At 34.0% G+C, this 17,881-nt stretch overlaps 1 protein-coding gene across 5 annotated transcripts in view; it reads left to right on the forward strand.

The window, feature by feature from the left end:
• LOC136026059 (uncharacterized) overlaps window positions 1-16,874 on the forward strand; it is a 64,395-nt gene extending 47,521 nt beyond the window's left edge. For 4 of the 5 annotated variants that reach the window (XM_065702246.1, XM_065702255.1, XM_065702263.1 and 1 more), the window contains 4 exons: window positions 935-1,115; window positions 3,811-4,111; window positions 10,450-10,593; window positions 16,550-16,874. In XM_065702246.1, coding sequence (XP_065558318.1) covers window positions 943-1,115; window positions 3,811-4,111; window positions 10,450-10,593; window positions 16,550-16,756 — 825 coding nt within the window. In that variant the 5' untranslated portion in view covers window positions 935-942 and the 3' untranslated portion in view covers window positions 16,757-16,874. The remainder of the gene's footprint in view (window positions 1-934; window positions 1,116-3,810; window positions 4,112-10,449; window positions 10,594-16,549) is intronic. The other variant, XM_065702277.1, reaches the window with a different exon arrangement.
• Window positions 16,875-17,881: the final 1,007 nt, after the last annotated feature.

Here is a 17,881-nt window from a genome sequence, read left to right on the forward strand (position 1 = left end):
GCTCAAATGTATGTCTGATTGGATTTCTTCACCTGACCAAGTGTATAACAAAAACATGTTTGGCAAGATAGCCTTGTTAGATCTGTATATGAACGCTGTATTACTGTACTGACTGAGACCTGCCAACTAGTGGCACCAATTGGAGGATGGACAGGTGGGTCTTTTGCCTTCCCCCCTCCTTTTTTGAAAAGTACTTTTTGGTATTTCCATCGAGAAATACATTTTTCTGGTATTGTCATTGAAAATTATCCGTTTTTGGTTGTTTTAGTGCTCCCCCCCCCCAGGTTTTGATATATATCTTCTAATTCTGAACATTTTCAGTGATTGGTGCTACTGTCGGTAACCATTAGCTCTCGAAAATACAAATAGTACTTAAATAACTGTATGCTGTGCCTAGTTTACTTAAATTCCAAGTTAAATAAATAAACTTAACTTCGTAATTTTATATAAATTTTAATTAAGTTAGATAAATAATTTTTTTAAATAAATTAATAAACTTTAAATAAATAAATAAGCTTTAAATAAATAAATAAACAAATTAAGTGTTCCAAGTTAAATAAATTACCAAGTAACATCTGACTTTCAGATGCCATGTATGGCGGAAAAACGCCTGTTTGTGCTGCAAGTTTTAGTTTGTAAGTAATGGCCCTATCGCTAAGAACAGAAATCGTTCTAATACTTTTGGTTCGTTTATTAATCAAATAAAGCCAGACATAAACTGAAACTGAACTTCACAGTCAGAGTGATGAGTCATAGAGTTCTATACGACTAACCAATCTAAGTGATTACGCAAGCGAAAAACGTCACACAAATAAACACACTACCAACCATATATTAAGTCTCTTTTCTGGATTTGTTTTTGCAATTCTCACCTAATGAAAAATTTAGAAAGCCTATTTCCATTATTTATTGGTAATATCTTCTTTAATTTCAGCGCAATTGATGGCTAATCAATCGTCACCTTTGCCTCCAAATAGCCCATTAGTGACTCGAACGCCACCTGTTCCGACTGGACAACAAAGAAACGCCAATACTGCTAAAGATGGCTCCTTGTCTCCTGTCATGGTTCGAAGCAAAAGCCCCATTAGTGCCCCAAACAGCCCTATCGAGCAAAGGTTTGTGTCAAATACTGAAATTAGTAATTAATATCTATTAAGGAAGAGTTCCAAGGGTATGGGGGGGGGGATTAATCTCACAAGGAATAAATAAAATATCACCTAAAGTGCATTTCGTGTGTTTTTAGGGCTGTATTTTCTGTTTTCAAATGGACTGGCCTTGGGATGTGTCTCAAAGGGTGAACCCTGTAGATCTCCCTTCGTATTTTATACTATTCCCTACCAGAAACCACCTACCTATCCCTCCCTTTTACATTGTTAGAGACAGCCTTGTATGAGCTAACTATGCCAGAGGAGCATTCATTGGCTTTTATCCCGAAAGATATATTCGTCTAAAAATCAATTCTTGTCATGATTTTTCCTTTTTATTGTTTATAAATCACTGCAATATCAAGCAATTTACGAAAAATTAAGCGAGAAAAAAGGGTTTTAATTTCAACAAAGTAGTGAACAAAAAATAAAAACAAAACAAAACTTTAATTAAAAAACAAATTCGAATATTTTGGCCCCACGCCTGGGAGCCTTTCTCAACAGAAAAAAACAGCTGTTCTTAAAAATAACAAACAAAAAAAACACAAAGAAAAAAAAATAAGTAAGAACAGCTCACTTTATAAACAAACTTCCAGCACTAATGCAACTACTTAAGAATAAAACCAAACCGAATGTCTATAGTGAAAATAATCGGTCACTCTCCATTGAAAATTGAGAGGAGAGGGACACATTGTTTTCATTTTAAACATTCGGTTTGGTTTTATTCTTTTGCAGTAGCATCAGTTCTGGAATTTTGTTTATAATGTGAGTTGTTCTTACTATTTTTTTTTTCTTTTATTGTGTTTAGTTGTCATTTTTTTTGTGTTATTTTTAAAAACAACTGTTATATCTCTTACTTAATTTTTTTGCTTTTTTGCTTTTTTTCGTTGAAGAAGGCTTGTGGACGTGGGGCCAAAATATTCGATCTTTTTTAATTAAAATTTTGTTTTGTTTTATTTTTTGTTCGCTGCTTTGTTGAAATTAAAACCCGTTTTTCTTGCTTAGTTTTTCGTGAATGGAGAAACAGTTTAGTCTAAGAAATTATTTGTAGTCCAAGCCATCTGTTGTCAACACAGTTATGCATGCTCCTCCTCCATCTCTAACTTTTTTTAAAAGAATAAGCATAAGAAAATGTAGTATGGGGCGTCCATGGGGGTATCCGTGACTAATGTACCCCTATTTTACCAAACTTATATTTTATTTTCTATTAAATTTGTAATTTTACATAATTTATGTCTCATGCACAACTTTTAAAGACCAGCCAAAGATACTAGTACTACTAATTACTCACTGCAGCACCAAGCTGCCTGAGACCAACATAGCCACGCACGCTCCTCCTCTGTCCTAGTCTATTTAATGCCTCGATCTTTGCACCCTTCCAAGAAGTTCCCATTTCAATTAAATTTTTCTTTGCGATATCCTCCCAACGCATTTGGGGATGATCTGCTTTTCGTTTAGCCCTAGATGGTTGGCCGACAAGGATTATCTTTGGCAATCTGTCGGGCTTCGTTCACTGAACGTGTCCCATGCATCTCATCCTTTCTCTTAATACATTACTAGTAAATGGAATTGAGCCACATTTTTGTAGCGTTTACTGTTTGAGATGCGGTCAGTCAGTCGGGTACTCAAAACAATCAGAAGGCAGTTTCTATGGAAAGCATCTAGCAGATCTTCATCTGTGTTTCGGAGCACTCATGCTTCTGAGCCATACCATACTAGATAAATAAATTAAATACATAACCAAACACAATAACTAGACTAGCCCAACAAGCCAAACTTACAATCTTTACAATAGACGCTTACAATACAATCTATACAATAGACTAGTAAAACCGTCAAAAATGTCTGCTCTCTTTAATGCTCTCGTTTTAATAGTATGGACTCTTACAATATAATCTATATAGTAGACTGGGAAAACTGTCAAAAACGTTTGCTCTCTTTAAATCTCTCTTTAATGCCCTCGTTTTAACAATATGCTCTCTTATAATATAATCAATACAGTAGACTATCGAAACCAAGAAAAAAAAATGTGCGCTCATTTAAGCTATAAGTCTCATAGTGTATTATGGGGGGATGCACGATTCGGTTAGGGTATGCCTTGTTCGATTTCGTCTTTGTTTTCAGAGCGGTAATTGACTGAGAATTACGGACATTTACCAATCATATAAAGTTAGTTCATCTTTTTAAGTAGCAAAAGAAATTGCAAATCTGTAGTTTGGGGTGTTGTGCCATTCTTTGTCAAACCTTTTGTTTATTTTTTTTGCACAAGCTGACATTGGGTCAAAATTTTTAGACAGTTGATTAGTTGAGAGGTGTTGTAAACATTTAAATGATTTTTAGGAATATCAGCAACACGTGTTGTATTGTCGGAGTGCTTTACTTTAGTTGCAGGAAACTGGTTTAAAGTAGTGTATTACTGTACCCGTACACATAGGGAGTAGAAAAAAATAAATAAATAGTCAATACTCTTTGTCTTCTTATTCTGTTACACCAAAAAATGTTAACTCCCCCACCCCTCTCGAAATTTTTTTTACTAAATCCTGGACATGCTGTTGTTACACGGGATGTCAAACAATCCTGTATACCCATATGTTTGGACTTAACTGTGTTTACTCATTTTTCCGTTTTTCTTTTTAATGTACTTATTTGCCTCTCCTCCTTATAGAGCCATGTTTGGTAATCATGCAGTACCAATCATCAATGGTCATACACACTTTAGACAATCGCAGCGAGGGCCTCAGCAGTTTACCCACCCTGTAGGTGGCCCGATTTATGGGCCAACTTTAGTTCAACCCAGTGTTCCGGCTTACGCTCTTCACTCCCCGCTTGTGGGTGTTGACCCAGCTGCAGCAGTTGGTGCTTATAATGTTCCACAACAGAGGGCATCTCACGATTTTCCTCCTTCACAAATATCAGACGATATAGAATTGGCTGAAATGAAACGCCTTGTCTCGCAAAGAGATCATGTAAGTTTGTATTTCCACTTAATTTTTAATTATTTTAGTTTTAAATTCTATTTCTTTTCGTATTTTAACTTCAAGAGTTCTGCTTTTTTATTACAAACATTTCACTCTTTTTCGCTACCAATTAAAACAATTTTACAGTACGTTTGAAGATATAAGCTTTTTTAAATTTACTTTTCATTTTTATTATTTTTTTTAGTCACTTGTAATTCTTGTAGCTGTCTTTTATCTCTTGTAAGTCTCTTGTTCTGTAAGTCTTTAGTCTCTTGTAATCCATGTAAGTCTCTTGCTACTCTGTTCAAACTCTATTGTTGTCTTTTTAGTTTCTTCTAATTCTTTCCTCTGATCGTTCTAATCAAATATTTTTACAATATTGATAAATCTGAAATTATTTTTTTTACTTCATACTAATGCCGAATAACGAGTCAGTTTTGTTAAATTTAAAAGTAGTATAATTTTTTAAAAGTGTCGAAAGTGAAAATTGGTGTGTTTTAAGGGATATTGAAGACCATATAACTGAGGATTGTGGAAGTCTTCGTTTTTACCTTTTATAGTGTGATGCTCTTTTTTTATTATTAGTTGGCGAAGAACATTTTAGCCAGAATTTTGGCCTTACATGAATTCCTCTAAGAAAATAGTTTGGACGTGTTCATACAGTAATATATTGCAAATATCTTGCCTTGTCCTTTATTGTTTTGTTACGTGAAATGCCTTTTGTTTAAATATGAGTTTCCTTTCGTTTTTCTTTTTGTAAGGAGAGTGGGTACATTCTTTGTTCTTTCTTCTGCTTTTGAAGCTATTTTTTTTTTCTTTAATAAAGGCTTCCGGATATGAAGCCAACATATTCGTAATTTTATTACTATTTCATCTTAATATCATCTTTACTGTCTTTTTTTTTTAAAGAGCCGTTTTTAAATATTGTCGTTTCGACTTTAAACTACTTCAAAGGACGTATTCGTGAGAGAATATTAAAGGAGTAAATAGCTTTTGGAAAATTCTTCTGATTTAAGATTTTGGCTCTTCAAAATGTCTGCCTATTTTTAACTCTTTAAGAAGAAAAGAGTAGTTTCAACACATTAATTTTTTGCAATCGGTTTTTTTTTACAATTAGTCATGGTAATTTTTAGCCTTGGCTATTTAGCAATTGTATTTAGAAGGTTTGTTTTAATTCCTTAAAAAATAGAAAGATAGGAGCGAATTGACCCTTTAGGAAAATGACCTGTGGCTCTTACACCTAAAGGTTCTATTTGCTACTATCACATTGCTGAGATAATTGCCATGGAACTATTTGACCTAGGTTGCCCTACTGATCCTCCGCTTGAGAACAGGCTAGTGGATAATTTTTTGTTATTTATCTCAAAAATTTTAAGATGTCACTATTAGGTGCAATAGTGACGAAATTATTGAATAAGTCACCATGTAAGAAAGTAAGTGTATGATAATAGAATTGGTACACAAAGCTGATTTCCAGGGACAAATTTTTTTATAATTTAAAATGACTGGATTACAAAAGAACTCCACAACTTTATGTTCATCCCCTGGATCCCCCTTACTCTAAAATATAAATATTGAAAAAAATGTCGATTATGGGAAATACACTTTTTTGTGTTAGAATTTTTTTTTAGCATTTGCCACCCTAGAATTCTATCCATTTGCAACATATATGTAGATAGATAGATTTAATTAGCTCAGTAGCTCCATGGGCGATAGCTACAAAAAATAAATATCAAACTCTAAATAACGTTTGATAATATCTTTGTTCTTGAAGATATACAAATACAGTAATTGTTACCTTTTAATACCGTCATTACATCACACTTAAACGCCAAGTAATTTTAATATCTGTGTATATTGCAAATCAGGATAGATACTGGTTTCCTATAAAGCAATTAATGCTTGGATACACTTTTTATATACACTCTTTGCTTGAATACGCAAGCCTTGTTTGGGAACCACAAGTACATAACATTGACTACCACAACAATGAAATTGAAACAGTGCAAAAGAGACTTAAAATCATCCTGGGAACCCAGTATGTCACTTACGAGTCTGCCTTCGCAGGGCTGCCAAATTTTTTTTTAAGGAGTGTGTCATATTTTTTCCGAAAATGTGCTTTTTGTGTCATCTCAGACTCCATAATGTGTCACAAAATGTGTCATTTTTTGCTACAAGTGGTATCAAATTTAATTTTCAAATCTTTATTTAGAGTTTTGAATATATAATCTTTTCCAAATCAGTTCAAAAAGGAGTAAACTTATTCTTAAACTATTATCTTGGGATCGAGCCGTTTTTATTACGTCATGAAAGTAATAGGAATATTGGATTAAATTAATGTTACATAATGTGAATGTGTGTCTGGGCGGCCAACGAGGAAAGTTTACATTTATAAAAGTTTTAGGGACAATCAATTCCGACAGTAAATTAAAGACTTTTCGCATGAAGTCGCAATCGTAATCGGCTAAGCTTTAGTTGACACCTTCGAAAATGGAAAAATATAAGACCACAGTAGGTGCGTTAAGCTTTTTAGTTTGCGAGCATAAAACTTGTCCGAGATCTGGATTTAATCGAGAAGAAATTCGTAAAAATGAAGTTTAACGCCTGAACATACTTCCTTTTGTTGTAACATGCTTTGTGTCTACTTTTCTTCTCTTGTACAGTATGTCACTATGCCCTCATTGAAGCTTAGCTTGAACCAACAATACTACTAAGTCTTCCTGTCTTAATCGTACTTCCAATGGACCTAGAGGCCGACGAAAAATGTAAGCCAAAATCAATCGCATATCTGTACTAAAAATTACAGATGAATATCAGATATATAAGCACTGAACAACTTGGTAACCTCTCACACACAGACCCCCCTCCACAGAAATTCAAGTATATTCGACCCTGGCTATATCTAGGACTCATTGTTCTCTTTTTCTTTCTTCTTGTACCAGGCCATAAAATTCTTCTGCATATCGGAAGGAATTTCCCAGTCGTGTAGGGTTCCTGTGGTACGAGATGAATTATTCTGAAGGAAAGTCTTCTCTGGAAATTTGTAATCTTGTCCGAGGTGGGATACCCCTCCTGTACTCTTAAAAATGTGAGTTGCTGCTTATGCATACAACTTTGGTAAACTGCACGCTGTTTACTTTTTACTATTCAAGTTCGTACCAGTTGGCTACATCACATACTCAATCAAGCAGCTAATTAAGTTCACCATTCAACGTGCATTTTGATTTGAAATTTCCACCTATGGCTGTTTTCTTCTCATGGTTTAAATTCTAAATATGGTGATGGCATATGTTCTGTATTCCACACTGTTTGTGTACTACTGTCACCGTTAGATAGTGCTATTCCCCTCCGTTAATTTGTAGCTTTTCTGGAGGTAGAAAACTGAAATTTTACTTTTCTTTTATTACCATTTAAAAAACAAGACTTGGATGACAAAATTGTGTCATTTTTTTTTAATGTGTCATTTTCCTCGATTGTGTCATTTTTTATCGAAAAATGTGTCATTTGTGTCGATTGTGTCATCATTTCGACTGAATGTGTCATTGTGTCACGCAACATCAAATTGTGTCATTTTGACACAAAATGTGTCAATTTGGCAGCCTAGCCTTCGCAGCTCTACTAATCCCGACCCATTAAAGAGCGCAAGTAGCATCTAATGCACAGTAGTCAAACAGTTCGTGGTAACGAACTGTAGTAAGGAGCGACCCGGCTCAATAGTAACCAAAACTCTAAAAAATGGAAATTTTGATACCAATAGCTACATCAAAAGAATCGCATTTCAATGCTGATTTTATATATATAAGTTTTGTCAAGTTGAGTCTTACCCATTAAAAGTTACGAGCATGAGAAAATTTGCCTTGTTTTAGAAAATAGGGGGAAACACCCCTTAAATGTCACAGAATTTTAACGAAAATTACACCATCAGATTCAGCGTACCACAAAACCCTATTGTAGAAGTTGCAAGCTCCTATCTACAAAAATGTGGAATTTTGTATTCTTTGCCAGAAAGCAGATCACGGATGCGTGTTTATTTGTTTGTTTGTTTTTGTTTTTTGTTTGTTTTTTCCAGGGGTAAAAAACAAAATTGGAGGGCACCTAGGCCCCCTCCCACGCTAATTATTTTCCCCCAGTCAACGGATCAAAATTCTGAGAATGCCATTTTATTCAGCGTAGTCGGAAAACCCTATAACTATGTCTTTGGGGACGATTTACTCCCCCACAGTCTCCGTGGGAGGGGCTACAAGTTACAAACTTTGACCAGTGCTTACATATAGGAATGGTTATTGGGAAGTGTACAGACGTTTTCAGGGGGATTTTTTGGTTGGGAAAAGGGTTGATAACAGGGGGATATGTTAGGGAACCTTTCCGTCGAGGAATTTGTCATGGGGTAAGAAAATTTCCATGAAGGGAGCGCAGGATTTTCTAGCATTATTTAAAAAAAAAACAATGAAGCAATACATATATTTTTTTTTTTCAACTGGAAGTAAGGAGCAGCATTAAAACTTAAAACGAAGAGAAATTATTACGCATATGAGGGGCTCACCTCCTCCTAATACTTTGCTCTTTACGCCAAAGTATTTTTAGTGATTTCAACTATTTATTCTGCGGCTTTTGTGATTCAGGGGTCATTCTTAATTAATTGGGACAAAATTTAATCTTTAGTGTAAAGAGCGAGGTACTGACGAGGGGGTGAATGCCTCATGTATGTAATAAAAACATGAGATTACAAATGTTCGTTACGTAAGCTAATTTATGCGTTACGTTTATCTTTTCCTAATACAAATATTCGTAAAAAATTAAAAGTTCTAGTTGCCTTTTTAAGTAACCAAAAAATCGCAGGGCAACTAGGCTTCCTCTACCGTTCCCTTTTTTCTCAAAATCATTCGATCAAAACTATGAGAAAGCCATTTGGCCAAAAAAAAAAAATAAACTTGCAAATTTCGGGTTAATTATTCCTCTGCGGAGAGCCAAAATCAAAACATGCATTGATTCAAAAACGTTCAGAAATTAATTAAAAAACAAGTTTTTTTAGTTGAAAGTAAGGAGCGACATTAAAATTTAAAACGAACAGAAATTACTTCGTATATGAAGGGGGCTGCTTCCTCATCAACACCCCGCTCTTTACGCTAAAGTTTTTACTGTTTAAAAAAGCAGAGTTGAGAGAAATTGTCAAAGTTTTTCCGGTAAAATAGTTAGCTTCGTTTTACTAGAGCAGCAACTGTGATCTTGTGAGGATCCCCACAGGGCTTTTGCTCTGTCTGTGATATATATATATATATATATATATATATATATATATATATATATATATATATATATATATATAAATATAAAGTATTAATATATATTAATACTTTATTTAAATACTTTATTTAATATATAAAGTATTATTCAAGTCTTTGAAATCTTCATATAAAGCTTAAAAGCTTTTCAAACATTACGTGGCGAGTTGAATTGAGCTTCAAAGCTCATTTTAAAAAATCTCGTTAGAATCCTTTTAATATATATCAGACACATTCACTTTCAAATCGTTTCTATAATTTTGAAGCGTAAATTCTCAAACATCTATTTTAAAAAAAATATTAACCATTGAAATGGATACAGTATCAGAAAATAATTTGCACAGAAAATTATTTAATTTACAAAGAGCACAGGTTTATGATCAAGAGCTTTAAAGTGATGTGTCTAAACGTCTACTTTTTTTTTTACTTAAAAATAACACTAGAATATTTTCCAATGGAATGAACTGGCTCTCCATTTTCCAGGACTTGTGTTCGATATGATGACAAAACAAAAAAAAATTATTGTATGTGTATGTTTTAAAACATTTACATAGGAACAGAGACATGTTGCCATTAAAAGTGCTGCAAACAAAGCTCCTGGTAGGACTTGCCCCCCTTGGCATTCCTCAAGAATTTTTTTGACAAAGCTCACATGCCCCACCTCAAGTTTTTGACCTCTGTGCTGGTAGGAAGTTGAATTTTAATATTTTATGCTACATAGAAACAGATAATTGCATTTAGAGGGGTTATATTGCCTACCCTCTACCTCTTCGGTTTAAATATCAAGCCATGGACCAAAAGTACACCCTGGAATAAAGAGTGATTAGATATTGATGTCTACCCCTCCCCCTTCTGTTGAAATGTTAATATGCAACAGACTAAGTGATGTAGGTCTTAGTGTATGGACCATAAATGTGAATCCTGTAGTTTATTCCATAAGGATTTGGATCGTATGTGCTGAATTTTTTTCCCAAGAGAAAAATATGATCCATGTTATTAAGAGTTTTATGCAGGTTTCATTCCTGAAAATCTTGGCAAGTACTAACCAATGTTTCTCCATTTTAGTGTGTCACTGAAGAACTGGAAATACCAGACTCTGATATTGGGATTAGTTTTGAAAGGTTCGTTTCTGAATTGACCGTACGCCACACGGAATTGACCGTGGACATAGGAAGAAATGATGATATAATAGACGAAGACAATGAGTTGGTAAGTCTTTGCTGTATAGGACTGATCAGGGATGGCTGAATTTAGGTCCATCGGCTACCGCAACCTACAAATCTGCCTAAAAATATGAATTAAATTCGTAAAATTAATTATAAAGTAAAATAAAAAATAAGTAAAATAATGGTTACCTTGATCATAACTTTAAAACTATTTAATACCATTGATTATAGATCTGAAGTTGAGATGGAAATAGGGATAGGACTTTTTTTTTCCTTTTTAATTAATGTACGCCATCAAAAACTTCCATTTTAAATGTTTAGCACAGTTACTGAGTATTGTGCTCACTTTTGCTTCCGCTTTAATGTTTTTAATGTATGATTTGATTTAATTCCATTAGTGATTATTGGCTTAAAATTCAAGCGTAAATTTGGTCATTGAATCATTTGTACTGAAGGTGAGTTGAACCTCCATTCATCTCACCGGTTAATTTTTGAAAAGCTTTAAACTCATGCATAAAGATTTCAAAGACTTTTAATTGCTAAAAATGGATAATACTGTTTTGCTATTTATAGATATTTATCACACACAGGGAAAGGCTTTGTGGGATTCAAAAAACCCGTGACAAGGTCTAAGTTGCCATTACAGTTAAACAAAGCTCACTCTTTTACCGGCAAGAATAACTTAGTGCTGGGTTAGTGCTTTGTTGGGTGCTCCAATTTAGTGCTGGGTGTGGAGTGACCTGAGACCGGGGCTTTGTTCAGGACCTGAAACTTCAAATTTGGAGTGTTAATGCGCTGTCTGTTTTGTTACGTTTTTACTTACTCCTTAATCCTGCTTTTGTAGTGTGCATGTAAGCAAAGTTTGAATTTTTCCCGTAAATTCGATATATTTCCCCCTAAAATTTACACATTCTAATTTTGGATGAGAATTTGGAACCCTAGTAATGTTGAATTTTCATTAAATAAATGAAATGATCCCCATACATTAACAAAAACTGATGAGGTGTTTGATGTGATGAAGTATATATTATTTAGGAATCTATCAGGATTAGGGATAAAATCAACGATCTCTTCTACGTCTGACCTGGTTTGAATGTTTGTAAATATTGTAATATGTAAAGGCATCAAAAATTTGCTTCTACGGATTTTTGTATGTTTTTACGAGTTTGATAAACTTTTCTTTTTTTTGAAGGGGGGTTGTTGGGTCAAACCCTTACCTACCTTCCCTGGATATGGCCTTGCCTACTATCTGGCTACATGTGCTTACCTAGTACCTCGTTTGATAATGCTCCCAAATTAGCCAATCAAAGAAGCTCATGTTATTCCAAACTCACGCCTTGTGCCTAGGGCGGGAACTAGGACTTTTGTTTGTGGGGCAGTTTTGTTCGGGAGAAGGGTTAAAAAAAAGTACAAAAGATGACAGAGATTGCCCTTTACTTCTATTACGTTATTTTTTCACGAATCGGACAAGCATTTCTGGGAGGGGGAAGGTCGAACCGGGTAACGCCATTCTGAATACAGCCCTGCATGTGCTGTTTATTTGCTTATTAAGCAAATAAACATTAAGCAAATTTTGTTTGCGTTGTGTTAATTTTAAAAATTAATATATAAAGTATTAAATTAGTTGTTTTGCTACATATACCTCTATAATAGTAAAATTATTGATTCCTTTGTCATAAAGTCGAAAGTTTCGCTTATAGAAAGAGATTGTATAGAAATACAAGTAAATCTAAGGCGCTATTTTCAGAGGAGTATCACCGTTCGCAACTTCCCAAGCTCTGTCGAATTTGTTTTCCTAGATAAAAAGAACTTTCCTGAAAATTTTCTGATATTACCCTACTATCAACTGCTAGGGGTTCAGTGAATCTGTTTTTGATATTTCCAACTTTTGTAATTATAAGGTGTGAATACCCACTTTCTGTTAATGGGTGAGTGATTATGACGTGATTATAAACAAACGAAATCCTCACCTACTTCTTACTCATGGGAAATTATTATTACTGTATCGTTTATGAACTCTTAAACTGACTAAGAGCTCATTACCATTGGACACAACTTAGGGATTGGGCAGTAGCCCCTTCTCTGCCCCCCAATTGGTGCACTTGATAGTTGAAAATATTTTGGTGTACTGTTCAGAATATAGTTCAAAATTGGTTAACTGTTGGATAGGTTAGAATCTGTCATGTTTTATCAATTTTTTAGGGGGGGGGGGATAGCTTGACAATAAACCGTGCGAAACTACAATTGATCCGTTTCCATGAAAGTTAAAAAACTCCCTTTTCAAACGACTGTTTTTCTTAACTCCTTTTTGTTTTTTTTCCATTTTGAAAAGTTTCTTAACAAACGAGTAAACTGGAAAAACTTTCTGATTTTAATTTTCCTTCAGTGTTTTGATTTTGTGTACAAAAACGGTAAGTTTCTTATGGCGCCAATGTCCTTGAGTGACTCCATAATAATTTGTCGTTTATTGTAATGACACCGCTTCCTCATTGCTCCTACGGGAGTCGGTTTATTCACCCAAATATCTAGAATTTTCTGGGAGAGGATCACTTTCATCTTTTTATTTAAAAAAAATTCCATATTGGAAAACGTTTATTTATTTCCTTTTTTATGTGAAGAAACTTTTATTGGTCAATCTATGTTTGTAATTTTTCAAGATACTTTCTCATCGATTAGATAATGGTTTTGTATTATCCCAACCTGACCAGTAATTTTAAATGTAAACATATATTTTGCGACCCTGTCAAACATATTCTTATCCTGATGCTAATGGCCAAAACATGCAAATTTGTGTGCTCTATTATGTCACATTGTTCATATATATTTTCTAAAAGTGAAGGAAAATGTGAGGCTTGAACATGCATAAACTTACTGATGAATAAAATGGTTGGAACGACATCGCTTTAATTTAAAGGTTGTGTTAATCTTCAGCCAGATAAGAGACTAATTTGAACGGTTCTAGGCGTCCCCCCTGAAAATACCCACCTTTAATTTTACAAAAGTAAAGAGATGAGAATAATTGGAGAATATGTTAAAGATTTTAAGGATACTAATGAAGACTAAAAGGCACTTTTTATTCATATTATCAATTAAAATTTGTGTTTTGGTATTATTAAAATGATACTTTATAATTGATAGTAAAAAATCAGAAAAAGCCCTAGAGTAACAATGTGCTGCCCCACCCCATACCATAATGCCTGGATACAGACAGGCTATTAGTAAATCGTCCCAGTGGCTCGTGCAAAAGTTCTCTTGAAATTTGTGAAATTTTGGGTCTAAGAAGAATCTTTGATCCAAGGTATGTACAAATTAATTTGTTTGTCGACAAGCAGTTTTGATTAGCATCGCAAGCTTGAATTGACTCTAAAACACGGACATATATAATAAAAACATGAAGATGAAAATTTTGAGGAAAAAAAATTGGCTACCAAGCATTTGCACTTACATCACTCTTAACTTAGAGGACATCCAGGATTTTCGTTTTGGGGATGAGTATTATTTGGGGGGAGTGTTTTTTCAAAAACTATTCAGGATTTCGTTTGGAGTGGGTTTTTACACAAACTCTAAAGTACCTGTGCAAAATTTGTTAATAAGCATTTTTTATTTTCTCACGATTCGGACAATTCTTTTTTTTTGGAAAGGGGATGGGCTCAAGCCTGACATCTGGATACGGTCTTGGTTTTGAGGACAGTTTTGAAATGGATATAAATGTTTTATATTGAATATCTAAAACTTTTTTTTTATTTTATTTATTTTTTTTATTGAATATCTAAAACTTTGCTTCTTCGTAAGTTAAGGAAATGGCGCTTGATATGTATTTTCAGAGGACTCCTTTGTGTAAGATTTAATGGATTTCAGAATTTTCATGATTAATTCTATTCATATTGTGTATAGTGCCAAAAGTTAATTTTTATTCCTTTTTTTTATTTATAACTCTGTTTCAATTTATTGATTTTCAGGATAGCTTAGAAATGGAAATTCTAAACTGTCCAACGATTCATTATTTTAAGTATACAACAAAAAAATAGTTTTAGTAGCTTTACTGAAACGACGCTAGGCTTGTAGTCCAGGATTATACTTTTGGGTGACTTAACAAGTTTTGAAAAAAGGCACGGGCTCTAATTTTACTGATTGCAGGTTTTCTGTAATAAATTTCCATTAATCTTCTGTATATAGTATTAAAGGTCTATTATATGATATTTTTATGTAATTTAGTGGCCAATATTCCCATTTATTAGTTTTATATCCTTTTGGGACAATATTCACTGTTATGGCAATAAATGGTTCGGTAATTTTAGAGTTAGTAGAGAATTTCGATATACATCTGGCCTATCTTAATTACTTATTTGAGCTACCAAAGACATCAAAATTCAAATATTTGTTTGCTCCTGGGCCATCTTTGGTATGTTCGTACCTTGAGAATGCCATTTTTAATAAATATATAAGTTGTTTCAAAATTATAAACTTCTCGGGGCAGTATATTATTTTCGTCAGTGTTGCCAAATTGACCTTGAATTTGAATAGGCATGACTAATTCTTTAAATTTGACAACGCTTTTTGTCTACAACAATTCGAACGTTAACAGTCGGTTTATTTCAAGTGACTACTAAACATTCAAGGGATGTTTTTTCTTTGACATTTTGGTCCAATATGTTATAGCTTCTATTTTGTGTGATTTTTCTATCACATTTCTGTTTTAGAAATGTGTGTTTTTGGAAATGTACCACTTTCTGTGCTCATTAATTTCCCATATTAAGTGTATTCATACCTGAAAACCGCCATTTTCTAAGGTTTTTCATTTTCTTGTTTCGATATTATGAAATTTTTAGGGCAGTGTTATTTTTCCTTCAGAGTTGTTATTTTAAACCTTGAAAATAACATAGCAAAACTAATTCTTTAAATTTTACAAACCTTTTCGTCAATAAATTTCGAACATTGACAATGTTTTTATTCCGAAAGACAACTACACCTACAAGAAAATCTTTTCCTTCCTACGCTTTTTTGTCGTATTTGTTTTAGCTTTTATTCCGGCATATTTTTAGCCACGTTTCTGTTTTTGAAATATGTTGTCCATTTTTTTGTTACCTACCTTTTGCCACTTTTGTTGCCACTTTTTGCGCCTACTTTTTTTCCACCTTTGTTCTATTCATATCTGAAAACCGCAATTTTCTTTGTTTTGCTTTTACTGGTTTCAATATTATTAGCTTTTTAAGGTAGTCGCGTGTTTTTGTCAGGGTTGCCATATTGCACCTTGAAAATGAATAGGCAAAACTTTTCTGTAAATTTGACAATGCTTTTCGTATATGAAAATTCAAGCTTCAGCAATGTGTTTGTTCTCGGAACAGATATGCCTAAAGGAAAGCTATGTCTTCTTAAGTATTTGTGCCATCTTGTTTCAGTTTATTTCTGTCCATATTTCTGTTTTTAAATTTGGTGCCGCCTGATACAAAAATTGCCCAAAGGCATTTAGACGTCTTTTCCATTAAAAATTGAATTCTCGATTTTTCCAAATTCTTAACATACATGTGGCTTTGTAAGTGCATATTGTTGATGCTGACACAGATTTTTCACTTCAGTCATTTTGCAAACCTCAAAAGCCATCCAATCAGATGATTTGACTTCCTCAAGGTTGACTACATCTAATGACATCGAGGGAGGGGAGCGTTATAAAATCAAATCCATTGACATTGTGCGGGCAGGCAAGAATCCCTTATTGTATTGATTTGAATTGCACTTGATTTCAGTATAACATAGCGATTTATACTGACACAGAATCAGGCTGAGCAGCAGCTCTCCCTGGTTATAGGATGCAATGGACAATCCTAGTCCACAGTGCTGAGTTGTAAGTCATAGAGGCAACGATATGAAGCAACAGTATATTCGGCCGTATTGATGCATTTTAATTGGCTCGAGCTTACACTTTGTTTCTTTACACGAGCTTACACTTTTTTGTTTACTCATTATGTACATTGAAATGTAATTGCTTCTGATTTTTTCAGATTGCGTATCCTGAAACTCTGGAACAAGTTGATGAACAAATTGCAAATTCTCCTTCCAAATTGTACAAATTGTGTTTTCTCGCTATGATTTATGTTTTGCTTATTATTGTTTTTATGTTTTTATGTTTATTTATGAATATTATTTATGTTTTTATGTTTTGCTTATTTATTTTTGTGGTATTTTTGGCCGGGACAGTAAGGGTATAAAGAGCTAAAGAGTTGCTAGGTGTTTTTACAGTTTCATATTTTACGCCTTTATTAAGGATACTGTTTGTTTTTATGTTACATTGTCTAATGCTAATAAAATTGTATTTGTTTTAAAATATCTACTGTCTTGGCTGTTGACTTTATCTTAGTTTTCCTTCGTAAGATTAAGGTCCATTAGCGGGTAGGCTAATCTTGTTTGATAGCCAATGTAATTGAGGATACAAAGGTTACTGATTTTAGCTGTATCGGTAAGCTAAATTCTTTTTAGTAGAAATTTATTTTAATTGTATATTACGTTTCATTTCACAACCCCCCTAAAACATTTTGCCTCCTCCGGTCACACCTTCAGTACCATGATGTGTGTATGGGCCTGAGCTGATGATCCGCAGGGAGATCCATCCCCCCGGGGAGTTTTTGGGAGGGAATCCATGACCAAAAACCGTGTTTGTCACGTCAGAAAAAAGAACCAATAAAACTGGCAATAGGTCACTGGGGTCGACAGCAAGATTGCCAACTTGCACACTTTTCGTGTGAAATGCACTCTTTTTACCTCAGATAGGGCAACTTTTGACTTACACTCTTTTTGAGAAAAATTAACTCTTTTTTGGCCTTGATTTACATTCTTTTTAGACGTTGGCAGTTGGCAACACTGGGTGACAGCCCTTGCCTTAAGTAAAATGGTTTCAATTGGTTTGGTTGATAAACCCAAAAGTTTCGAAAAGTAAAAAGGGCAAATGTTTCACTGCCACTTCTTTGCTAATGGAAATTCAATTGTACCTGGGACGGGGCTGATGCATCCCAAAGACTTTTTATCGAGGGATCCATTCGCAAAAAGAGCAATACTTGCTTTATATGAAATAAATTCCAGAAGCTTTGGGGAATTATTGAGGGTAAAATCAATGGTCTTAAGCAAAAAGGGTATCAACTGGTAATCCGAAATGATCTAGAAGTAAAGGGTTGAATTCCTCACCGCCACTGCATTACTGATGGCTAAATCAGTGTCTGTTTTCTTTCCCATTTTTTTTTTCTTCTAAATATTTCTAAGGTATTTCATCATCTTGATCCATAATATTTAGGTTTCTGGACTCTGTTATTATTCAGCGTTGTTCCGACTAGTGCAAGTGA

Source organism: Artemia franciscana, chromosome 1 (genome assembly GCF_032884065.1).
Source record: "Artemia franciscana chromosome 1, ASM3288406v1, whole genome shotgun sequence".
Taxonomy (NCBI): Eukaryota; Metazoa; Arthropoda; class Branchiopoda; order Anostraca; family Artemiidae; genus Artemia; species Artemia franciscana.